General features: G+C 47.9%; 3 protein-coding genes, 1 long non-coding RNA gene and 1 other non-coding gene across 8 annotated transcripts; 2 read left to right on the top strand and 3 right to left on the bottom strand.

The window, feature by feature from the left end:
* Positions 1 to 637: 637 nt before the first annotated feature.
* LOC146700952 (early growth response protein 1-B-like) lies at positions 638 to 2,750 on the bottom strand. The gene is made up of 2 exons (XM_085471207.1): positions 2,340 to 2,750; positions 638 to 2,018 (listed from the first exon to the last, which is right to left on the bottom strand). Exons 1-2 carry the CDS (start codon positions 2,503 to 2,505, stop codon positions 865 to 867), a joined length of 1,320 nt encoding a protein of 439 aa, XP_085327333.1. The 5' UTR covers positions 2,506 to 2,750; the 3' UTR covers positions 638 to 864.
* A 9,653-nt stretch (positions 2,751 to 12,403) lies between these two features.
* On the top strand, positions 12,404 to 17,463 carry drc2 (dynein regulatory complex subunit 2). Of its 3 annotated transcripts, none has more exons than XM_085471204.1 (9): positions 12,404 to 12,601; positions 15,042 to 15,230; positions 15,390 to 15,557; positions 15,642 to 15,811; positions 15,945 to 16,095; positions 16,170 to 16,328; positions 16,597 to 16,815; positions 16,889 to 17,008; positions 17,172 to 17,463. In XM_085471204.1, exons 2-9 carry the CDS (start codon positions 15,102 to 15,104, stop codon positions 17,436 to 17,438), a joined length of 1,383 nt encoding a protein of 460 aa, XP_085327330.1. In that variant the 5' UTR covers positions 12,404 to 12,601; positions 15,042 to 15,101; the 3' UTR covers positions 17,439 to 17,463. The 3 variants fall into 3 exon arrangements, with proteins under 3 accessions (XP_085327330.1, XP_085327329.1, XP_085327331.1); XM_085471203.1 differs by having other exon boundaries at positions 15,077 to 15,230; XM_085471205.1 differs by lacking the exon at positions 12,404 to 12,601 and adding an exon at positions 12,661 to 12,846 and having other exon boundaries at positions 15,077 to 15,230.
* Positions 13,046 to 18,383, bottom strand: LOC146700954 (uncharacterized). 2 transcript variants are annotated; one of them, XR_014922643.1, is made up of 3 exons: positions 18,044 to 18,383; positions 17,743 to 17,893; positions 13,046 to 13,627 (listed from the first exon to the last, which is right to left on the bottom strand). It is a non-coding gene; the product is annotated as an uncharacterized LOC146700954 (long non-coding RNA). The 2 variants fall into 2 exon arrangements; XR_014922642.1 differs by having other exon boundaries at positions 18,020 to 18,383.
* Positions 18,384 to 18,818: 435 nt separating this feature from the next.
* trnaa-agc (transfer RNA alanine (anticodon AGC)) lies at positions 18,819 to 18,891 on the bottom strand. The gene has a single exon. It is a non-coding gene; the product is annotated as a tRNA-Ala (tRNA).
* Positions 18,892 to 20,208: 1,317 nt separating this feature from the next.
* LOC146700956 (heat shock protein beta-11-like) lies at positions 20,209 to 21,510 on the top strand. Its single transcript, XM_085471230.1, has one exon. The coding sequence runs from the start codon at positions 20,294 to 20,296 to the stop codon at positions 20,942 to 20,944; it is 651 nt and encodes a 216-aa protein (XP_085327356.1). The 5' UTR covers positions 20,209 to 20,293; the 3' UTR covers positions 20,945 to 21,510.
* Positions 21,511 to 24,816: the final 3,306 nt, after the last annotated feature.

Genomic DNA, 24,816 nt, shown 5'->3' on the forward strand with positions numbered 1-24,816 from the left:
TCCAAACAACATGATTTACTTTTACTCCTGCAGATGAAAGTGAAAGCAGGACTCTGAACTTCATGTGTCTGCAGTGCAGATACTTTCTCACACACACACACACACACACACACACACACACACACACACTCCAGTCTGACCTGCTATCCCAGTCCTTGCTGTTACATCACAAACAGCAGGAAGTTCCTTATATGGGCGTCAGGATGTCCGCTGCAGCAGCAGGAAGCGCCATTTTTGGCCTTCAGCAGCACCGGGATTTTCCTGCAGGGTGCTGCGGTCACAGTCCGATCACACACACACACACACACACACAGGGAGGATTTAATGGCAGCGTTCAGTGAAGCTGTCACTGTTTAAGCTTCTGATTCGACCTTTGAACTCTGACCTTTGTCGGATCCACTCAGACTGACAGGAGCTACAAACCTGAGTGAGAATCCCTCGAACAGTGACTTCAGGTTTTGCCTCAGAAACGTTTACGCCGCACGTAACTGAGGGTTTCTGACTTTTGTCTCATGTCACATGACCTCCATCAGCTGATGTGAAACACACGCGCGCGCGCGCGCACACACACACACACACACACACACACACACACACACACACACACACACACCTCCTACAAATTAAAAAGCACCAGCAGGGTTCAGACTTTTATTGTTGAAGCTCTTTGAGAGGAAACAGGTGGAGTAGAAAATGTAAACATACAGGCCTACTCAGTAGGCGGAGCACGTGAACACATGTTCACCAACATGCGTGTAAACAATATGTACAAACTACGGGATTCATATTTACACCACGAGGCGACCTTTGACCCCGCACGGTAAACATTTCTGCAGTCCGATGCTGTCAGCCTGAGGTCAAAGGTCAACACATGCTGGAGCTGTGGGGGGAGGGCAGCTCTGCCTGGGGGCTCGCCATCGGTGAGGAGCAGGAGGGGGAGTAGAGGTGGGGGGACGGCGAGGAGCTGTAGATGTGTGACAACGAGGAGGAGGAGGTGAAGCAGGGGGAGGAGCTGTGTGCGGGGGAGGAGTATGTGGGGGGTGTGGTGATGGTGGCGGTGGAGGCAGAGTTACTGTTGTTTTTGCGCTCGCGCTGCCTCTGGTGGATCTTGGCGTGCCTCTTGCGCTCATCGCTGCGGGCGAACTTACGTCCGCACTCAGCGCAAGCAAACGGCTTCTCGCCGGTGTGAGTGCGGATGTGCGTGGTCAGGTGGTCGCTGCGGCTGAAGCTGCGCATGCAGATGCGGCACTGGAACGGCTTCTGACCCGTGTGCACGCGCACGTGGCGCGTCACCTCGTCGGAGCGGGAGAAGCGGCGGTCGCAGCCTTCAGCGGGGCAGGCGTATGGCCGCTCGTGAGGCGGCGTTTTGCACTGGCGGCCAGCGGCAAACTTCCTGGGTCTGCCAGATTTGGTGAGCTGCGCGTTGTAGGCGGGGCCAGGAGGCTGGATCTGGATCTGCGAGGAGAAGGCTTTGATGGTGGAGAGTGGCGTGAGCGGTGGCGGCTTCTGATCCACGTTTACGCCGGGCTCGGCATCCGACTGCTGCGGCAGAAGGTAGTCTGGCAACATCGTCACCAGCGAGGACGGCTGCAGGCCGAGACGGGACGCAGCAGCGGCGGTGTAGGCGGGAGGCGGACCCTGCTGCGGCAAGAAGGCCAGAGGGGCTGGCTGACAGTCTGTGGCCGGGAGGAGCGGCTCGGCGCCGGCTGAGGTGTAGGTCGGTATCGCCGAGAAGACCGAGGTGATTTCAGCAGAGCCGCAGGTCACCTGGATGGAACTGATGGTCGAATGGGATGGCGATGATGATGTCACTGACGATGAAGACACAGGAAGGCTGGAGGCAGTGGGCGGAGCCGCCACGCCGACCAACAGGCTTAGGAGAGACTCCGCCCACAGATTATTGCCGCCACAGGTCGACACAGACGGCTCAAAGGAGAAGCGGCCGCTGTACGCCAGCGAGGGCAGGCGGGGCGTCAGTGGGAGGAGGCTCTGTAGGTCTGGGAGGTCCGAGAGGGAATCTGAGGGGAAGAAGGAGGCGCACGGGTGAGAACACGTCACAGCACACTTGGGAGTCTTATTTATTGGTTCATTAGGAAGCACCCTTTGACCTCCGTACGGTGGCCTGATTGGTCCATGAGCTCTGCCATGGTGCAGGGAAAGCGCACCTGTGGCTCACACAGCTGCAGGTGTGAGCCACAGGTGAGCACGAGCTCAGCTTTACTGACAAACATTTAAATCACAATAAAACACTCTCTCGTGCAACTTTGCAGTCTGTAATGCGAGCTGCAGCATGCGCGCGCACGCGTGCGACACAGATAAACGGGTGACCGGCTCCTCACCTCCGTACTCTCCGGATTCTCCGCTCAGCTGCCCGGCTCCCTCGGCCCCGGAGGCGGCCAGCAGCAGCATCTGCAAGTCCTCCAGCTTCGGGTATCCGTCCAGTGGAGACAGCGGCGGCGGTAGACCGGGTAGCGGCTCCGGCAGCAGAGCCCTTGTGGCCGCCATGTCCCTGCGGGGGGAGCTCCTCGGCTCCCGGAGCTCCTTCGCTGCTGAGCCCCGCGGAGAGGCGCTCCTTCCGGGCGGAAGCTGCCGCTCGCGGGACGCCAACGCTGGAGGTGAGACTCTACCGGAGGGTCACCGGCGCAGGTGAGGCCGCTGCGTCATCAGAGGATGTAAACAACATCAGCTGTTTGTTTCTGGCTGTCGCGAGCGCACAGCCTGAACTCGGTGCTGTCAGGTCCTCTCGGAGGATTCCCGCCTTTATAAAGACTCCTGCGTGACGTAGATTCCCAAATATGGCGGGTCGGAAGCCCATATTTGGTCCGAACGGGGCGCGTGCTCCCGCGGCCGTCCGCGGTCCCGGCGCCCCTTGTCCCGCGCTTTCAGGAGCGAACACGGTTCGGCCCGGTCCGGGGCTCGGCCTGGCCGCGTACCCGCCGGACCGAGCCCGAAACGCGGCGCGCGGCCAGACGCCATGGCCGGAAACCCCGGAGACACGTCACGGCTCCGCGCTGTGTTTGAGGGCTCGAGGTCACGTGGAGCGCATCCAGCCGCGTCATCACTTCCTCCTACCTTATTTGGGTGGTTTCCTGTGAGCGCGGCCCCGAGCCGCTCTCACCCGCGTGCACGGCCGGGAACAGCGTGAAAACAAACCGGCACGTGCGACAACAGCGCTCCATGTACGAGGAACGGACAGAACATTAGGAACAGCTCCGTATAGGGAAACGCAGCAGCTGCAGTTCCGCTGGCCGCCAGCAGGGCTCCAGCACACACCTGAGCTGTGTCCGAAGCAGTTCCGGTCTCCGAGCTTACATTTATTTTTGTACAAACACAATACAACGTTCAGTAAAAACAACCACAGCCCTCACCTGCTGAGGCCCAAAGGCACACCGGCAGTCATTAGAGTCACAGTAGAAAAAACATCTCCACATCTGAGACTTCTAAGAGGAGCGTGGCAGGAGAACAAACCGTCCTACCGTAAGTAGTTCATGCACATTCCTGCTGTCACAGAGTAATTCCAGCACAAGTTTAAGTAGGTATGACGGTTTGCCACTTAACTTTGCCCATCAGTACAGAACAGCAGGCACAGGTGAGGATGAACTCAGGTGTCAAGGATGGGTGTTGATGATGTCACAGAGTGTTCACAGGGAGGCGTGGCTTCTCCAGGAGCAGGTCTGTCTTTAATAAACGGCCGGTGTTGCTGCTGCAGGTTTAAACTCACTGAACCTGAAAGTAATGAAATGTCAGCGAGCGCCACCGGGTCACCTGAGCATCATTGTTCCAGTCTGTGAAAGATGTCCGGTCACATTCACAGCTCCACATCCAGGTGAGGTCTAAGGGATGTTACCTGTGCAGCAGCAGCCTCTGATTGGTCTGTAAGCTTTGCCTCACTGTTACATTTAAGCTTTAATGACAGCACACAGGCTGAGAGAGGAGGAGCAGGAATAAACAAGTGGGTGTACAGGTAGAGTCACCACCTCAGTTACACAGCCTATGTTAGCAGTTCTGTTACCACTGCTCTCCCCAGGGCTGAGTGACGAGCACACCTGTGTGGGGTGGGGGACGAGTCTGCCGACAGGGACGAGGTGGAGCGGCTGAAGGCGTGGTGCAGGGACAGCAACCTGCTCCTTAACCGGGGGCGATTCTAGGATCAGAGCTTTGGGGGTGCTGAGCACCCAGAGAGCTGCCCAGCCAGGCAAGATAAACTTTACACATCACGATAAGACGTCTTCCCCGTCTCTGTCAGTCCCTGCGTCCTTAAATGTTGTCCCGAGTTGTCTCTGAATGTCTCCTCGGTGCATTTAAACCCCTGCTCCTCCCTGTCCTCACCGTCTGCTGTCTTCGTCTCTGTTATCAGTCATCATAATTTTACCATCTCTGTGCAAGTCTGCAAATTTCTTTATTAAATCATAAGATTCTTAAATTCATCAAGTCTCTCTGTGCCTGGGTCCTCGTCACAAAACATGACATCACTGCTTTGCACATTTTAACACAATTTAATCCCACATTTGTGAAAGAAAAGCAAAACACTTTTTTAAAGTCTGTAACAAAACCATCAAATCTGATCAAGGTTATTTAAATGCTGCAAAAGAAGAATGGATTGGAATAAAAATAAAAATACATATCCTAACCTTCATTACTGGGAGAATAATGAATGATGCTCACAGTGAGTGAAAAGTAAACTGAGAGCATTTTTTGGACCGAGATTCACTTTTAATGTGTGTGTGTGTGTGTGTGTGTGTTTAATATAATACAGATACATAAAAACACTCCCGAAACAGAAGAAATTATTACAAAATATTAATAAAAACTATAAAACTGGAGGCAACAGCCTGTGGTAGAATGTATACCATGCATGAAAAAATCTTTTATGACTTTCATGCTTTCATAGTGGTGCTTGGGAGAGCTTGACCTTTTATCAGGTGGTCCACACTGTAACAAGTGTGAGAATCACTGATAAGTGTGTGTGTGCTTTTGGAAAACATTTAAAGCTGCAGTACAGAATCTTTGAAACAAGCTTAAAACATTTGTAGAAACAGAGCATCTGCTTCTCTTTACAGCTTTACAGAGGTTTCAGTAAAGCTGTGGCTGAACCACATAAAAATATATCATTAATTTTACTCTCCCCGATCAATGATAATGTTATGTTGGGATGTTGTTAAAGAGGGTCAAAATGTTTCAGCCCAGTTTGTTTAGCAGATTCTGTTTAGCAGCTTTAATACAGGGAGGACACAACTTCCAGACTGTGAGTAAAATCAGGTTTTCCTCTTTGTCAGTTTCACAGTTTCTGCCTGTCACTGCTCCCTGTCTGTTAGCTTACCTGCTTCTTCCTCACCTCGTACTTTCTCCTCACGTTCCCTCTTTGGACTGACAATCATACACAAATAGATTCAATTAGATGAAAAATTACATTAATATGAAAAAATACTATTAAGATCACTAATAAAAAGTCCTCTCAGTGTACTTTCAACCAAAAGGCAAATAACCAAACCACACGAACATCTAATAAAAGATAAACATTGAAACACTGATCCAACATTATTCCTGATTGATGGATCATTTGATTTTACACTTTTACCTGACGTGGCTCCTTTTTTGAAAAAACTTCCTCATATCCATTATGAACCTGGCTGTCTCTGTACACACACACACACACACACACACACACACACACACACACACACACCAGGTGTTATAAGGTTAATGGGCATTCAGTCAGTTAGCATCCATTTCAAACAGGACGGTGGTAACAACAGCAGCTACGGACAATTATAAGTCTTAGATTTTAAACAGGCTGTAAACATTTCAATGGGAGCAACAGGACGGTCAGATGTGGCTGATTTTACAGAGCAGGACGGATTGTAGGGCAGCAAACATCGTCAGAAAACACGTTTTCAACACTGCAGGTTACCTGGTGTAATGTTTTTCCTACCAACTATATAAAGAGTAACTGAAGGTTAAATGCAGCCAACATGTCCTGTTTTAAGCCAGACACTTCCACCTCTGCTCCGCTGCGTCTCAGCCACCATCGCTCTGGCAGACAGAGCGCTAGAGCCAGAGCAGGGGGGAGCTGGAACAAACCACTTTGGGAGGCGGGGGGGGTATCTATACTTTTGTTGTTAAAATGTTACGTCTCAAACAAGTAAAGTACTGTATGCTTTTTATATTTTTAGTAGTGTGTCACACAAACAGCAAATATTGTCAAAAAAAGTAAGAAATCTGTGGGGGTGCTTTGATTCACTTTGGGGCTGAAGCACCTCCAAAATGGGCTACAGTCGCCCCCGTCCTCAACACAACCACGACCAAGGAGACGGTCGTGGCTTTCAGGAAAAAAGTAACATTAAACCACTTTACATCAGTGACGATGGTGACGGACATGCAAGAGGACACGTCGTGGGGGTGAACACAGCAGAGACTTTATTTCCTGATGTCCTCCTTCTATTTTTCCTCAAACCTTTATTTAAACATCAGTACAATACAAAATGGATTTAAACAGTACCACAATAATGGTGTTGTACTTACAAAATGCATGTATGCATAGATAAACAAGTACAAGAACAGTATTCAGAAACAACAATATAAATATGTTAGGGGGAAACTGATCAAGCCAAAGAACAAAGTGACTGAAAGATCTTGATTTTTTCACAAACACCAATCGTTTTATAGCTTTGGGTTCGTGGAGTTCTTAACTGAGTTAAGATACTCTACAAGTTCAAAGGAGAATACATAAAAAGAGGGAGGTCTTCCTAAACATGTGGACTTGTGAATATGAAATTTAGCCATTAAAAGTAACAAGTTAACCAAAAATCTGTTATCAAAGTTGGATTGTTTTTGGTTTTTGTGCAGAATAAACAAAACATATTTCCAAAACAGTACAAATCCTTTAAATACATTTTCTGAGATAAAAACACATAAACTCTGCCAGAAATCTTGCACAAGGTTACAAAACCAAAAAGATGTGCAGTAGATTCCTTGGTTTTACAAACGCTGCAGCTCGTATCAATGTCTAATCTGAATTTGCTTTGAAGATCATCTTTAGAAGAATAAATTCTGTGTATTCATTTATAAGAAATATCTTTCATTTTGTTGGTAATTAAAAACTGATTAGGGAGTCTCCAAACTTCGTTCCACATGATACCATCAGAAAAAAATGACACGTGGTAGCGTGGTTATGGTACTCTGAAATAAAGCTCTGATCGATTTATTGTTGTCTTTAGGTTGCTTAGAAAAGCAAATCTTGCCAACAAAAGTTTGTATGTTTGTATGGGAGTGAAGTGATATTAGGTTGATTCTTAAACAGCATACAAACCCCTGATGGTATCAGGCCAAATACTTTTGTATAATCATGACGACTTATAGCTAAACTGAAATGTAAACAAAATTCTTCACAGGAGCAAAGCTGGTTGACTAAAACAATGTTATTCCCAAACCAACTATCTAAGAAGAGAGATCTTCTTTTAAATAAAAGTTCCTTGTTATTCCAGACATAATAACTGTGTGGACTAAAGTTATGCTTGTAAACAAGAGTCCGTGCTAAAAAAGCTCGACGATGAACAGCAGAGATTTTTAAAGGGATTTTATCAAAATTACAAGTAAGGAAAAATTCACCTAACTTCAAAATTCAAATTTCAAATTTTATTTGTCACGTACACAGTCATACACAGTACGATATGTAGTGAAATGCTTGGACAACTGCTCGTGACCTAAAGAAAACAAAAAAGGAAAAGGCTATGAATAAGATAGGAAATAAATATGAAAAATTAAAAAGGGTAAATTTAACTAGGAAGGAATAAAATATAAATTAAGGTTAAAAATGAAATAACTGTACAACACAAATTAGAATGAAGGGTAAATTTAACTGGGAAGAATAAGATAAAATATATAAATTAAAGTTGAAAATAAAATAACTGTACAACAAAATACACAATATAGAACTATATAAGAATGTATGAAGAAATATAAATATAAATAAATATATACACAATAACAGCAGCTGTACAAGTATTAACCGGAAATGAAGAATATAGTGACCAGTGTTGTGCAAAACCAAAGTCCAGAAAGTCCAGTGTGTGTGTAAGAACTGTATGTGTGGGTCAGTACTGTGTGGTGGTGTGATTGCATGAACTTAACTTAGCATGAACACAGGTATAGTTTTCCAAATGGAAGATAATTCGATTCTTTAACCAATTTATTTTGAATGTGTTATTTAAAGTGTTTAAATTAACACATTAAGCGTTGACAGAGTTCATAAGAACTGTTTTTAATGTCGTGTCCTATTTTTCCAGATAAAGTTGAAAAGTAACTTATCAACCTCGTTTATGAGTTTTTTATCAAGGTGCAACCTTCTGCTTCAGTTATTCATACTCTGCCTTTTAACGACAGATCTCTAAAGAGCCACTGATTGAATCTGTGTTTGAGTTTCTCTAGAATAGGAAATGTTGACCTGATGTCCTTCTACAGAGCTGAGACTGGTCAGGGGATCGTCAGCTGATCTTTACTCTGGATGGACGGCAGCGCGGTGTGAGGAGGACTCGTCACGGCGCTGCTGCTGTCAGGCACAGAGACTGGCCCATCAAGACTCACTCTCATGTCATCAGTCCATAAAACCTTAGAAAAAACAGTCTTGAGATATTTCTTGGCCCAGTCTTGACGTTTCAGCTTGTGTGTCTTGTTCAGTGGTGGTCGTCTTTCAGCCTTTTTTACCTTGGCCATGTCTCTGAGTCAAATCAAATCACTTTTATTGTCACATCACATGTGCAGGTACATTGGTACAGCACATGTGAGTGAAATTCTTGTGTGCGAGCTTCACAAGCAACAGAGTTGTGCAAAATACAAGAATGGCTACATCTGAAACTAATAAATATATGTACAATATATAATAGTGTATGCATTTCTGGATGTGTATACTAAATATTTTTCTACGTGTGTGTGTGTGTGTGTGTGTGTGTACACATATTTTACAAATTAAATAGAGTCAACAATAAATAAAATATATAAAATATACAGGAGTTGAATATGTGCAAAACAAGTGGCATTTATATACAGTGTGGAGTGCATAATGTTGAAGTTCCAGTAGTGAAGCTGAGGTGTCTATGACGTGTTCATCAGTCTGATGGCCTGGTGGAAGAAGCTGTCTCTCAGTCTGCTGGTACGGGACCGGATGCTGCAGAACCTCCTTCCTGATGGAAGCAGTCTGAACAGTTTATGGCTGGGGTGACTGGAGTCCTTGATGATCCTCCCCGCTTTCCTCAGGCAGCACTTCCTGTAGATGTCTTGGAGGGAGGGAAGCTCACCTCCAATTATCCGTTCAGAGCACCGCACGACTCTCTGGAGAGCTTTGCAGTTGTAGGCGGTGCTGTTGCCATACCAGGTGGTGATGCATCCAGTGAGGATGCTCTCAATGGCACAGTGATAGAAGGTCCTGAGGATGCGGGGGCTCATGCCGAATCTTTTCAGTCTCCTGAGAAAGAAGAGGCGCTGCTGCGCCTTCTTCACTGTTTTGTTTGTGTGTACTGACCACGTAAGATCCTCAGCCAGATGTACTCCAAGGAACCGGAAGCTGCTCACTCTCTCCACAGCAGCGCCGTTGATGGTGATGGGGGTGTGTAGTTCTCTGCACCTCCGGAAGTCCACTATCAACTCCTTTGTCTTTGCGACGTTGAGGGTGAGATGGTTGTCTTGACACCAGTGGGTCAGGGCGCTGACCTCCTCCCTGTAAGCCGTCTCATCACCGTTGGTGATAAGACCCACCACTGTAGTGTCGTCCGCAAACTTCACAATGATGTTGGAGCTGTTAGTGGCTGTGCAGTCGTAGGTGTAGAGTGAGTACAGGAGAGGGCTCAGTACACACCCCTGTGGAGCACCAGTGTTCAGTGTGACGGGGGATGAGGTGATGCTGCCCAGTCTGACCACCTGGCGTCTGTCAGACAGGAAGCTAAGGATCCAGCTGCAGAGGGAGCTGCTCAGTCCTAGATCCTGCAGTTTCCTGTCCAGCTTCGAGGGAACGATGGTATTGAATGCTGAGCTGTAATCTACAAACAGCATTCTCACATACGTGTCTCTCTTCTCCAGGTGTGACAGGGCAGTGTGTAGTGTCAGGGCTATGGCATCATCAGTGGACCTGTTGTGGCGGTATGCAAACTGTAGAGGGTCCAGTGAGTCGGGTAGTGCAGAGCGGATGAAGTCTCTGACCAGCTTCTCGAAGCATTTGCTTACGATGGGGGTCAGGGCTACAGGTCGCCAGTCGTTCAATGAGGAGATGGTGGAGGATTTGGGTACAGGGACGATGGTGGCCATTTTGAAGCAGGCTGGGACTACAGACAGAGAGAGGGAAAGGTTGAAGATGTGCGTGAACACTCCAGCCAGCTGAGCCGCGCATGACTTGAGGACGCGGCCGGGAATCCCGTCCGGACCAGTAGCTTTGCGTGCGTTCACCTTCCTGAAGCACTTCCGCACATCCGCCTCAGACACAGTGTGCGCACTGACGTCATCCGCGGTGCGCACACTGTCCGGTCTCATGGTGTTCGCTGTGTCGAATCTAGCGTAGAATACGTTTAGATCCTCACACAGAGAGGCCGTGGTCTGCGGTGTGCTGGTTTTCCCTCTAAAGTCTGTGATCGTGTTTAGTCCCTGCCACATACTCCGAGGGTTGTCAAACTGTTGCTCCACCCTGTCCCTGTACTCACGTTTGGCTGCTTTGATCGTCTTCCGGAGTTGGTAATGTGCGTGTTTGTAGTCCGATGTGTTCGCGGAGGCAAAGGCGGTGCTCCGTGCCGCCAGTGCCGCGCGGACATCTCCGTTAATCCAGGGTTTTTGATTTGGGAAGGAGTATTGCACACCTTGTGCTTTTGGGCACTCCAGTGATGTTGCAGCTCTGAAATATGGCCAAACTGGTGGCAAGTGGCATCTTGGCAGCTGCACGCTTGACTTTTCTCAGTTCATGGGCAGTTATTTTGCGCCTTGGTTTTTCCACACGCTTCTTGCGACCCTGTTGACTATTTTGAATGAAACACTTGATTGTTCGATGATCACGCTTCAGAAGCTTTGCAATTTTGAGACTGCTGCATCCCTCTGCAAGATATCTCACTATTTTTGACTTTTCTGAGCCTGTCAAGTCCTTCTTTTGACCCATTTTGCCAAAGGAAAGGACGTTGCCTAATAATTATGCACACCTGATATAGGGTGTTGATGTCATTAGACCACACCCCTTCTCATTACAGAGATGCACATCACCTAATGTGCTTAATTGGTAGTAGGCTTTCGAGCCTATACAGCTTGGAGTAAGACAACATGCATGAAGAGGATGATGTGGACAAAATACTCATTTGCCTAATAATTCTGCACTCCCTGTACACTAAGTTTATTGTTAATTAATAAGAAACTGCAGACGATTCCATTCTGAGCTGAAGAAGCTTCTGATTGGTTTGTAGAGTCCATGTGAGTAAACTGGTGGCACAGCTGTGGATGCATATAAGGCAAAACACAGAGTCTGTTTCTGTGACATGGGAACATCAGGAGATGTCAACAAAACAGCAGGAGAAGAACTGTGGAGCTCCATAAGTGTGGCTCAGTTTGAATACAATTTGGTGCCATTTACAATTAAGAAATACAGACAGTTTCTCTCTTTACTCTTAAAGTTAACAAATATGTTTATATTTATCTAAAAAAATAAACATTTAGTCTGATTTGATGTTACAATTAAAAAAGTGCTTTTATCTGAAGAGTAAATATCTGGTTTCAACTGTAGATTTGATGATTGTCAGCACAGAGAGGGAACAAGAGCAGGTGAGACACACCTGTTAGTCACATGGTTGTTTGCCAAAACTCATCAGAACATGTATCCAGTACCGAGTGTAACTTTTTAGATGCCACTTGTTACTTTACATACTTTGTTACATTCTATATTTATTAAGTTATGCAGCTTGTTTGCACAACAAGGCTGAATAATTATATAAACTTTTCTCAATCTAAATATTGGACTTTGGTATTATTAAAAAACAAGTGTAGTGCAGGTCTATGATGGTTTTTAGTGCTGCTATCATCTAGTTCTGATTCTGGTTCTGTCTTGGTTAAGTCCTCAGTAGTCCTGATTTTGAACTGTTGTAGTCCTGTTTTAATTCTGGATCAGTTCTGGGTCTGGTTGAATCGGGGTTTAGTCCTCGTGTCTTGATACAGCCCGACTTTGTTCTGCCTCGCTGCTTAATTAAAAAACGAGTTTAAGGTGTCCTGCACATGTGATATATATTTTTCCCTCTATGAAGTCATTCTTTTTTGAACAAAACTCAAAACAGAGCCAATTAATCTTTCAGTCATTTCTAACCCCCCCCAAAAAAATCCCACATGCATACCATCCTTTAGGGCTAAGCCCCGGGTGTTTCAAATGTCTGGCTCCGCCTCTGATTCAGACGTCGGCTCAGACTCGGGTGTTTCAGCTGTTTCCGGTCGTTTGGTTTTAGAACAACTTAAATTTAAATTCTTCTTCTGTTGAAATATCTGCAAACAGCTGACGGCTGTCACGTGACCCCGGCTGACGCCGTTGCTATGGTGACGGATCGCAAACGCGGAGGTCACAGTCGCGGGTCTGCAGCGGCTCTCCTGAACGGTAAGACCGGAAGTGTCTGACCTTCACCTGCGCCCACGTTAACGGGAAACCGGGGCGACGTCACTGCGCGCGGTGCAGATCAAAGAGCCGCTCGGCTGGCTTTGAGTTAAATATAATTACATTTGGAAACGAGGGTCCACGAGCTGTCATCAGACACGCGCTGCTGCTGTTGCCTAGCAACGGCGCCAACTGCCGGAGACGCTCAGGACAGAAACTTACTGCAGAAGCCTGAGTGTGGCAAGCAGGTGTGGGCGGGGTCACCTGTGAGGGTTTACCTGAGACAGGAGGACCCGTCGATGGCCTCCAGGGGCAGCCAGTCGTGTTGTGGGCGGTGTTAATGACTGAGCTGGGCCTCAGTCACATATACGATCATTCTGATCATCCATCAGTATTTTTATGTCTATGAAAGCGAAGCTGACACTGTGAGACTTCATCGAGGCGTGAGCGTCACAGCAGAGGCCTTTGAGTCAAAGTAACAGGATCAAACAGACACACATGAAGCAGAGTTTCCTGTCCTGGCTGTTTATAGCAAATAACCTTAAAATATTCTGCAGTAGAACAAAAACTGAAGAGCTGGAAGGAAAGCAGCAAAAGTCAAAGTGAATTCATGACGATGTTTATGTGAAGTGTCGTTTGGATCTTCTTCTGCTGCTGGTTCGGTCAGTTTTGGTCTGAGAGACAAACCTGCAGCTCAGACTCCAGCGCAAAAAAAGACGTAAACACGAAGCGCGGACGCATCACAATCTGCGGCTGTCGGCTGACGTGCGCTTTGTGTTTACGTCTTTGTGCAGAATCTGCTCTGGTTTGCTGAAATTTTGTGAGCTTTAACCTGAGATTCTGGAAAATCGTTAATCCAAACCCAGCACTGAGTACAAACAGCAGGCAGGAGGAGCACGCTCTCCACCGAGGAGGGGAGAAGGTCAGCAGCAGCTCCTGGTCCAGGTTCTTCTTCCTCAGGACACGGAGGAGGTGCAGCTGCTGCTGGCCTTCTTTACCAGGGCGATGGTGGTGTGGCTGCACAGAAACCTGAAGGTGGAGTAAAAGTAAAGTAAAATTTTATTTATATAGCACCTTTCAAGATAAGATCACAAAGTGCTTCACAGAAGCAGAAATGGACACACGACCTCAAACAAACGAAATCAACCAAAAGCAAGTTTAAACAGATACGTTTCTAACTGCTTTTTAAAAGAGACGAGTCCACAGATCAAAGGGAGCCACTGACGCTCTGTCACCTTCTGTTTTTAGCCTTGTGTGCTGGACAGCCAGCAAGCTGGTCGCATGCTGGGGCGATGAAGAAGCTCACCGATGTAAGCTGGAGCTACACCGTGCAGGGCCCTGTAGTCATGATTAGGGAAGGAGATGAACCTGTCAACGAGTTTTTCTCCACAAACGCTCCGCTTTACGACAGACACGCTTTAAACAGCGAATGCTGTCGTTTGTCCAGGGAGAGGCTTTTCACACAGGGCTAGTGTAGCTTTAACGGGGCCAATATGATCTCAAATAGAAAGACAACAATTATTAAAAACATTTGTTAATAAATCAACATCGTTAGAAGCAGGCAGAACAAATGAAAAACATCAGAAACGTTAGCAGCCGTAGAGGAATTTAAGGTGCGCGAGCTAAAAACATGACGAACAGGAGAAGGAGGCCAATAAATAGACGGGTTAAAAATGATACGAGGATGGTCCGACATAAAACGAGGTCCAGAGAGTGTCCTTTGGTGTGAGTGGGGCCGGACACATGCTGTGGGAAATGAAGAGTCCATGATGCTAAGAAAACCTCTGGCAGGTCAGCGTCATCATCATGTTGCATGTTAAAACCCCCAATTATTAACGACGTGGACAGCTTCAAGATGGGAGATAAAAAGTCACTGAACTCCTGTAAAGATGGACTGCGGCACTGAGGAGAGTGAACACAAGGAAAGCGGCGGGGCCAGACGGCATCACCGGCTGTCTGCTGCGCTGCTGTGCTGACCAGCTAGCAGGTGTGTTCACTTACATCTTCAACGAGTCCCTGGCGAAGTCTGTGGTCCCCACATGCTTCAAAAGATCCACCATCATCCTGTGCCCAAGAACAGCAAACCCTCATCCCTGAACGATTACCGGCCAGTTGCACTGACCTCGGTAGTAATGAAGGTGTTTGAGAGGCTGCTGAAGAACATCATCTCCTCTTCTTCCTACCCCCCCCATTTTTGCACATGTCGAGGAGCGTGTCAGGCTACATTTCACTGTGTGTTATACTTGTATAACTATGCATGTGACAAATAAAGAACCTTGAACCTTCTGACTGAAACACCACACGTGCAGCAGCCGGCGTGCTAACAGGACAGAGGCTACTTCCATCTTTTATATACAGGCTGGTTTGGGGTCAGGTGGTAACTCTGAAAGGAGGAGCTTAAACCCGATGAGCTCATGTTTGCAGGTCTCACAAATACCCGTAGGAGCTAACATCCTTCTCCACCTGCTGTCCTCTCAGCGTGACGAGGAGACGAGGAGGCATCATGTCAAAGAAGATGAAGAAGAGTGTGGGGAAGTCTGACGAGGAGAGACAGGTGCACCTGCAGCAGCGCGCTCAGGCTGAGGAGGAGCTGAAGAAGAAGAAGGAGGAGACGCTCAGCCTGTTCCTGAAGGTGACACAGAGGGAACACCTGGATCACTGTAGGGGGCGTGGCCTCTTTGACTTTCTGCTGCTGGCTCTTGTTGAACGCCTCACACTGTGTGTGTGTGTGTGTGTGTGTGTGTGTGTGTGTGTGTGTGTGTGTGTGTGTGCGTTTATGTGTGCGTTGTAGGACAAGCTGCAGAAGGAGCAGAGGAACACTGCTGTGAACCTGCTGAAGCTCCACGACGGCTGGAGGGCAATCCTCCGCCAGACCAGGGATGCCGAGCTGCGCCATGACATCATCGTGCTCCAGCAGACGTTTGAGAGGACGCTGGACGACCTGGACAGCATCGTCCAGGTGCTCCGCCCCTCGCCTGTGCTCACCCCGCCTCCCACACTCGTCTTACCCCGCTGACCAGACTCCTGCCCGTTTGTGTTGCAGAAGCTGGTGGGCGACGTGCAGGAGACGGAGCGCCAGGAGGCGCACATGCAGCGCTTCCACCTGCACCACATGGAGGCGCTGTGGGCGCTGCAGGCCGCACGGCTGCAGGGTCTGCAGCAGCAGTGGGAGCGTGCCCTGGAGGACGTCAGCGCCAGCGTCAGCTCTCAGAGGTGAGTCGTATGCTCCGCTCGCTCACCTGCCGTCAGCGCCTCCTCCAAGCCTGTGAGCTAAAGTCAGTCACATGATCCGGTGGCCTGAAGCCGGTGGAGCTGTGTTGACCTCTGACCCTGTGTGGCGTTTCAGGCAGCAGATGTTGGAGCAGTCTCAGCAGCAGGAGATCCAGCTGCAGGAGCTGACCCTGACGGCGGAGTTGCACAACACGGACGCCATGAATGACATCAGGATGCTGCTCGAGGACACGCTGGCGATGTACACGTGCTCTCTGGAGGAGCAGGTATGGCGCCGGCCCGTGGTCTCCCTCTACCTCTCAGGCCCGTCCGGCTGCGCTGACCCCCTCTCTGTGCACAGGTGGCTGCTCTGGAGGGCAGGGAGGAGGTGAGTGACGCCACCCAGACGAGCTTAGAGCACCTGCAGAAAAGTATCGTCAAGGTAACGCAGCTCGAGAAGCAGCTCGCAGACAAACAGAAGAAGATCAGCGAAGACTTGAAGACCACCAAGAAGCTGGAGGTCAGTGCGCTCACAACACCTCCACCTGTCTCTGAGCTGAGCTCATACGTACAGGTGTGTCACAGGTGTGTCACATCCACAGTCAGCTGACCCGGGTGAGCCAAACACAGTCCTGGAAACGAATTATCAGTCGTTCAGGCCACGCCCCCTAATAAATACCTTAAGTCCTAATATGATGCCTGCAGCTGTTTGAAGGAGGAGTTTGTGTGTAAACTGTAAACGTGTTCGTTTTAACACGCACTCACTGTGCTCGCTCACTTCCTGTCAGGACGCCGTCCGCAGGCTGAGGGAGAAGATGATCTCCAACAAGGCAGAAAACAGCTCGCTGGAAGAGGACCTGACCGCCACCATACATGAGCTCAACTGCAGGTCTCACGCACTCCAGGACCACCTGACCCAGTCGCACACGGCGGCGAGGAAGAGGCTCACCGAGCTCACCGTCCAGGGTGACGCCGCCGCCAAGAACCTGCAGGCCGTCGTCACCAAGGTGAAGCCCGCCTCACCTGTCTGCATCACCTGTCGGAACTGCTTCTCACCCTCCGTGTGCTCCGCTGTTTCAGGGCGAGAGGGTTCTACGGGCCGCGGACATCTGCCACCGGCTGGAGACGCAACACGACACGTTACTGACATCATCATCATCACAACGCACAGACGAGTGCCAACAGGACACGCCAGCAAAGGTAGGCTCCGCCTTCCCCAACCTGTATCCTTTTAGTTTAACTTTAGCGAGCTCCCAGGTGGGTGTGCAGCTTCTAAAACAAGCACAGTGCCAGGAAGCTCCTCCCCCACAGGTACAATATGGCCTGCAGACAGTTGTCAGCTCACCTGTCCATCGGTCTGCAGGACGTCTGTAGGTTCCCGGAACTGCAGCAGCTGCGGCGGAGCTGCAGCAGCGCTGTGCTGCAGCGTGAAGCTCTGAGGAAGCACAGCAAGGACCTGAGGCGTGAGAACGAACAGCTGCAGCTTTTGCTGCGTCAGCATGACCACCACGCCCACTTGCCCCCGCTCCACGTGGCCCGAGCTCCGACCACCACCAGCACCACACCTGCTGCGAGGGGTAGGAGCCACGTCACGGTCATCGAAGCTGCCCACGCCGTCTTGAAGCAGTGACTAATTAAAATGTGTTCGCCATGACGACCAGTAGGACGACTCCTGATGTGCTTTGAGCTTTCTTGCTAAAGGGGCGTGTCCATATAGGAGGGACCGGCCTGCAGTATACTTGAGTACTTTTAGTCGAGTATTGTGTGAAAGTCTTTGTATGTTCTCCAGTTTCCAAGTGTTTGCTGCTCTGATTGAACATTAGCTCGCTCTACAGACAAGCTTTGTTTTGGGTGAGGAACAGAAATCTGTGCAAAGCCTTTTTGTACACTCCCACCACCAGGGGGCAGAGTTTCACCAGGAAGTAGCCGCTCACCTGTTAGCATCCAGGTACCAGCTTGGATAAACAGGAAGTATAAACAGCATGATATAACTTCCGTAAACTTTTCCTGACGAGGTTTTGGTCTCAGCTGCTGTCTTTGGGGGTCTTCGGGTCGTGGCTGCTGGTCGGCCCCACAGGTGTGGCTCTGAATAACACCCAGCAGGTAGCGCCACATACAGCGAATTAAACACACAGAAAAGAAGAGAGAAAAACATGACCGTGAGGAAAAACAACTTTAAAAAGGTGAGCTTAGCAAAGGTGACTCACTGACCTGAATACCTGAAGTGACCCTCACCTGGTTACCGCTGCTAACGCTCATCAGGGCCTGGCAGGTGAGGGAAACGTGATCTGCAGATCTTTTCATGGTTTGTGGTGTCGGGTTTATTTCTCATCAGATGTTCTGACTGTGATGGAGGGTGGAGAAGTCACAAGAACTGTTTCTGCTGTGAGCCAAGCTGTTCACCAGCTAATGTTTGCAGGTGAACAGCGCCCCCCAGTGGACAGCACAAAGAAGTGTTTGAGGCCAGCAAACCAAATCCTCTTCCTGCATTTAGACTTGTTTTTAATGAAAGTGTGTGACTGAGGAATACATGAAATCTTCTTATTTGCTGTGTTTATATAACATCTGAATAAATGTACAAGAAAACCGAAGGAGCCAGCGGGGGGATTTATTTATTAACTGCTTATTTTCAGTATTTATTACTGCATCGTCCATTATATATTCTTTTATTTTCATATTCAAATAATACTTTATTTGCTTTTTTGGGTACTTTTCCATATTTTTTAAATTTAGCTTTATTTTATTTTACAAGTTGTTATATTTAATTACCCATAATTTTATTTACAGAGTGCTGAGTCACAGCAACAGCGGTGCTTCAGACTGTGAGCCCACAGTTACAATTATCCACGCAGTGAGCTAATTACCTCATGTCTTATGTACCCCACCAGAGTGTTTTTAATGTAAAATGTACCTGAGCTTAAACACAACCAAACCGAAATCCACGCGCGGGTCAGAGTCCAAAGGGCGGCACAGATCCACAGGGACTAAAACACGGAGGAGTAAGAAAACGTGGAGGATGCGGGCATCGATCCCGCTACCTCTCGCATGCTAAGCGAGCGCTCTACCATTTGAGCTAATCCCCCGCTCACGACGAGCATACGGGAAACGTCCTATTCAAAGAGCTCAACGCCACGTGTCAGCTGAAGCGCTGACACGTGATCAGGTTCATGTCGACGTGTGATTGGCCGGGAAACAGCAGGGTGGGAGGAGCGGAAAAAATGCAGGCAAAAATAGAAATGATGGCGGTGACAGCTCAGTGCGATCTGCTCACAGGATAAAGGCGGAGGCTGACGTCACTCAGCAGCGTTTTAAACTGTGAGACGCTTTAAAAACATCCATTTAACAGAAATACGAACAGAGGCGGCTGAAACTCAGCAGCTGTTATTAACGCAGTACAGCGTCATTAAACGTTAGAGCGGGCGCTTCCCAGGTGAGCCCCAAACAGCTGGATGTAAGTTGCACTAATGCCAGCAGAGCCGAGCTGAAGAACAAAGAGCGTGACCGCTGCCCGTCTCCATGCTGGCCCCGAGTCCAGCTTCTCGGCACCCTTACTACAGTTTTACCAACACAGTGTGTCCTTGTGTTATGGGGACATACATGTGTTCACAAAGCAGCAAAGTGGGGACCCAGGTATGGTTACAGACAGATCAGGGTTACACACCATACGTCTCCAGACCTGGTGGAAACTCGACTTCCTGTGTGTGTGTGTGATCTATCTGGTTTAAACTTTCTGAGGACATTTGACCCTGTGACGCTGCATCGACCGTTACTCAGTTCAAGCTTGATCATTTTTGCTTATGACATACAGCTCTGTGTACTTTACCTCATATCGTTTCTTGTCAAGTGAGGACCCTCTTCTCATAAAATACCAGCTTTAGTCTCATGTCAGGACTAACCCATAAAATTGGGTCCTTGTATTCACATGGGGACTGTTTTTGCCTCTATAAAAGCAGACGATTACACAGAAACTTCAGTCTGATGTTGGGACTGTTTCACGCGACTTTTCTCATGTTTGGACGCTTTTCCTGGGCGAGTTTGTTTTTGTACAAAGACTTATCACCATATCTAATTTTAGGTCCTCTTTATGTTTTTCATTAGAAATAATGAAAATGATTATTCCCATATTATTTCCCATGAAAATAAGCCTTTATTCAAATGTCCTGTTTTTGTGGGGAGTCATGATTAATCCCCACAAAGACAGACATACAGGCGTGTGTGTGTGTGTGTGTGTTCAGCTGCCACATGCCAACACATCTCAGCTTTGTTCTATTTCTGCTTCAGGACTCAGTCATGGTCTTTATACAGCAGGTGAACGCACACACACACACACACAGGAATGTAGCTGGAACTTTCCATGGGTGGGTGCATGTGGGCGGTGGTCAGCGTATAAAAACAGCAGGGAGGACGGCCATCAGGCAGACAGACTTGAGACTGAAGCAGCTCGTCACAAACCAGCACCACCACCTCCACCTCCAGGATAACAGGATGTTGTGCCCCAGTGTCATCCAGATGTCCCCCGCCGCCATGACGCCTTTCCTGGACCTGCACTGGCCCGTCCGCAGCCTGTGGCCCGAGACCCGGCCGCTTTTCTACCACATCGAGCGGGAGATGATCCGTCACATGCAGGAGATGAAGCAGAGCATCGAGTTCATGGAGCGGCTGCACCAGAAGATCTTTGAGGAGATCGATCAGACATCCTCCTGCACGGGGGTCTTCAAGCCCATCGCCTTCCAGGAGCTGGGGAGGGACGGCACCACCTTTGCCCTCAGCCTGGACACGAAGGAGTTCTCCCCGGAGGAGCTGTCGGTGAAGCAGGTGGGCCGCAAGCTGAGGGTGAGTGGCAGAACGGAGAAGAAGCAGGAGGACGGGAAGGGCTGCTACACCTACAAGTGCCAGGAGTTCAGGCAGGAGTTCGACCTGCCGGACGGCGTCGACCCCGAGGCCGTCACCTGCTCGCTGTTGGGAGGCCAGCTGCAGATTCAGGCGCCGCGGGAGAACCCCGCCAACGACGGGAAGGAGAGGATCGTCCCCATCAGCTTCACCTCAGCCCCGGCCGTCACCGCCTCCGCCTCCAGCGCTGGAGCAGAGGGGAGCAGCACCTCCACCTCAGAGAGCACCCCCACAGAGAAAAACTGAAGCCTCCCAGCAGTCTTTGGTCTGTAGTTTTACGGGGACGTTTTTCACTGTTTGTAATAAACTGTCAAGTTTAGCTTTCAGCGATGACTCATCACCTACACGTGAACAGCGAAGCGCCTCCGTCTCCCTGGTGCAGCTTTATCTGCCAGACGGAGGCGACATGGAGCTGATCCCCCCACCCCCGCACTAATACTTTATTAAACGGTCCTTAGATATTCGCACCTTGCCCAGATACTGGTTTCATCACCATTCTCTGCACTGGTAGTTCTTTTAAACTGGTTTCTCTGGCACACGTTTTCTGTGTCAGGGCTGAACACACACCCGTCTGAGCTCCAAACATCTGGCTGCTGATTGAGTTGAAGTTAAAGAACCTTCAACATTTTCCTGACATTTGCTGTTAACCCATTTTTAATAAGAACTGAACCTGCATGTGCTTCCTGGACCGTCCATGAACTGGCGGCATGCTCCTTTAACCTGCGACTGTGAGCAAATAAAGACACGAGACACCAGTTTTTCCCCTTTCTTTGTAAAATAATTCTCAATAAACTTAATTTATTCACAAACTGCTTTTCAAATTGCCATGTCGTCATTTTTTTGAAATCACATACAATAAAAAACATTTTCTAAAAGACAAGAGATGTCCGAGACTCTCGCTAACTCTGTACACGGCTCCTCCTCCTCGTCACGGAGCTTTTCTCACTTATTTTTTTTCAAACACGATGCGTTCATGACGACAGTCTCGCCGTGCTCAGACATCAGATTAGAAATATTAAGAAAAACAGCAGAAAATGAACAGAAGGACTAAAAATGTAACAGCTACAGTACACGTTTCCTTTTGTTCTCTGTTAGTTTCGTCTTTTTTCTTTTTAATGTTTACAGAATAATAGAGTATGTTTACTTAAGGCTTATGCTGAGTGTTATGGACCAATCAACAGAAACGAACCAAACCAGGAGGCGGGCGGGAAGGGTGTGTATGTGTGTGCTTTCCTATGTGTGTAATGGGGACACTGTGTTTAATTGTGTTACAGGGACACAGTATGAATTTAGGGTTTTTCCTTTCACAAGTTTGGGAAAATTAACCTGTAGCCTTGTTTTTTTCTTACCTTCAGCACTGATCAGGACTTTCTAAGTGACACCTATCACAACTTTAATTTAAACATGTAGCACCCTGGCGTACCTCTGCCAATTTATTCTCGTGTCACAGGCGTTTTTCATGATCGTTAGGTGATTTAATCATCTTCAATGAATATACCCTAACATCTTTAATGAATAAACACAATTTCTTAATGCAAATTCAAGTTCATAATGATTGTTTAAATCAGTGACTCCCAAAATGCAGACTGGAGCCCCCTGGTGGCCTATGAAGATATTGTAGGCAGGCCGCATCATTAATTGAAATTCAGTTTGAAAATCACAAGTGTGTACAGTAACATATTCATATAAACAATAATAATAAAAGGCTCTTTGTGATATTAGTCATTACTTTCGCCTAAATTTACAGCTCTTGTATTAAAGTTTGTGTCCCAGTGCCACACCTTAGCCATAAACTGTGATATGCCTGAGTAGCATTAACAATGTACAGCCAACAGTGTGTGCTATTTAAGTTTTTAAGTGCTATTTCAAGGTAATACATCACTCATGTCACTTTATTAGGATGAGGATTTAACCTTTAGAGGCCCATGTGAGTTTGTGGTTTTGCAGTGGGCCTCAGCACTCTGGACTTTGGGAGTCGTTGGTTTAAAGAATTCAGTGAAACCCATCCAACATTTTCTAAGATTCTTGTGCTTCTATATTTTTATGCCAAGGTAACATGCTAAAGGCATAAACATGAAGCATCAGAGGAAGACGACTGTATTTCTGAATATGTTGAAAATTTGAAATACTGGCTTCATCAGTGCTAACACAGAATCACCAGCAGATATTACATGTGACACGAAAATGTACAAACTGTCACAAAAAGTGAAGCTTTGCATTTCATCATCGATGAGTTTGAAACCCACAAAAAACTATTTGTTAATGAGATTGCAGCGCTGCCCCCTAAAGGCAGATCGCAGTAACTACACAAGCTAAAGTATTGCTAAAGTTTGAGTCAAACTAAACCTTAGTCTTACACTCTAACAAAATAAATAAATATTACAGTGTTTTGAAATAAATACAACATCTGCATTACTCCCTCAGTTTACTTCATTAAATTTACCCACATGACTTTATCAGATACTCCTCTGGCTACTGCTGCTCTGCTAAGCTTGGCTAGTTAGCGCTTAGCATTAACAGTTTGTTGTTTATGGTGGAGTGCAGCTGTTTAACTGAGATCTTGGAGCAAAACGATGTTTTTTCAAAATAATGGAAACGGTAAAGAGCGGACACACTAGCTTTAACTTGTTTTCTCCCCCAGCGTCACGTACGTGTAACACATAACAAAGTCAAGTCTCATATAGTTACTGCGTTGAGCTTTTGTGGGGCACATGACACAAAAACATGACACATACAAAACTGTAAAGAATGACGTGGACGCTCAGAGGACTGTTTTTGTTGTGTTTTTGAGGGTTTCAAGTTAGAATGAGAGCAAAGTCACTTTTTCAGCCAGCGTTTCCATGTTCACAGCGCACGATGTTTCTGAGCATCCAGACTGAATCCAGACTCACAGAAATGTGTAATTGCTGTAACACAGAAAACTCTCGCTGACCTATAACACTGCACCTGTAACCAAACCAACCGTGTGCGACTGGTACACCAACAGCTACACCTGCTGGGACAAACCTTCATAAAGTCCAGCAGTCACACAGAAGGAAAAGAGGCAACGTGTACTCCAAATATCAGAGACGTACTTTACTTTGTCCTGACAACTTCCTCAAAAAACTGGAGCTCGGGCTTCTTGGATGGTCTGTTAGTACAATTACCCACACAGCATGTCAGCACCTGTCGGTCAAAGAGGCCCCTGATAATACTAATGATTTACACAGGTGAGCTGGGAGTCTATGGCCCCGAGTGGGTTATAAGCCCCACCCCCTCCGTGTTAGCCTAATGTGTCAAAGTGTGTTGTCATTACGCCGACGTCTGTTCGCATCAGCTCGTGTCCACTCCTTCATGTGGATCGAGCTCGCTTTCTTCAACCTGTTTGCCCGAAACTTCAAACTGTCTGGATACAAGTCACATGACCACCAGGACTGTGACGTCAGTGCCAGAACACACACACACGGTTCTTCATATACTTGTGGGGACATAACTGACATAATGCTTTCTCTAACCGTAGCCGAACTGTAACCCTGACACTAAAACCACGTTCTGAGTCTCAAACATGTCTTCAAAGTCGAGGGGACGGTCCCCACAAAGATATGAATACACGCACGCACACACACACACACGGGGGGGGGGGGGGGAGTGGTTTTGGGGTGTGTGCAGCAGGAATCTGTGAACACTCAGGTGAACAACAGCATCAGTGGCTGCCGGCGCTCAGCACAGCCGCCGGGAGCCTGAACGCATCACCACGCCGAGGTCACGTGACCGGACAGGTGTGTGTGTGACATCAGATTTCACGATGAAGCGAACACGCTCGATTGTAAACGGCAGCGCCTCAGGAACGAGCGCGGAGTCGCTGAGCGTCGCCTCTGTGAAACGGGACGGCGTCCAAGTGAAACGCCGACCTGTGTTTACAACGGAGCCTGAAGCAGAACGGATGAAATATCGCTCAGTCTACGTCCCGTTCTTCTCTAAGGTCAGAGGTCAGAGCAGATTGAACCCCGGTTTGTTTATTCTGACCTTGACGATGTTTTCACGCTGCAGCGGAGCAGCGGTACCACAGCTCTCCTGGAGAGTCGGTGGAACTCTGAATATATTTACAAACGTATTCGCTTTTTATTCTGGCTCTTTTT

Source organism: Copadichromis virginalis, linkage group LG10, assembly GCF_057382275.1.
Source record: "Copadichromis virginalis isolate Kocher_CV1m ecotype Utaka linkage group LG10, C_Virginalis_male_GT1.1, whole genome shotgun sequence".
NCBI lineage: Eukaryota > Metazoa > Chordata > Actinopteri > Cichliformes > Cichlidae > Copadichromis > Copadichromis virginalis.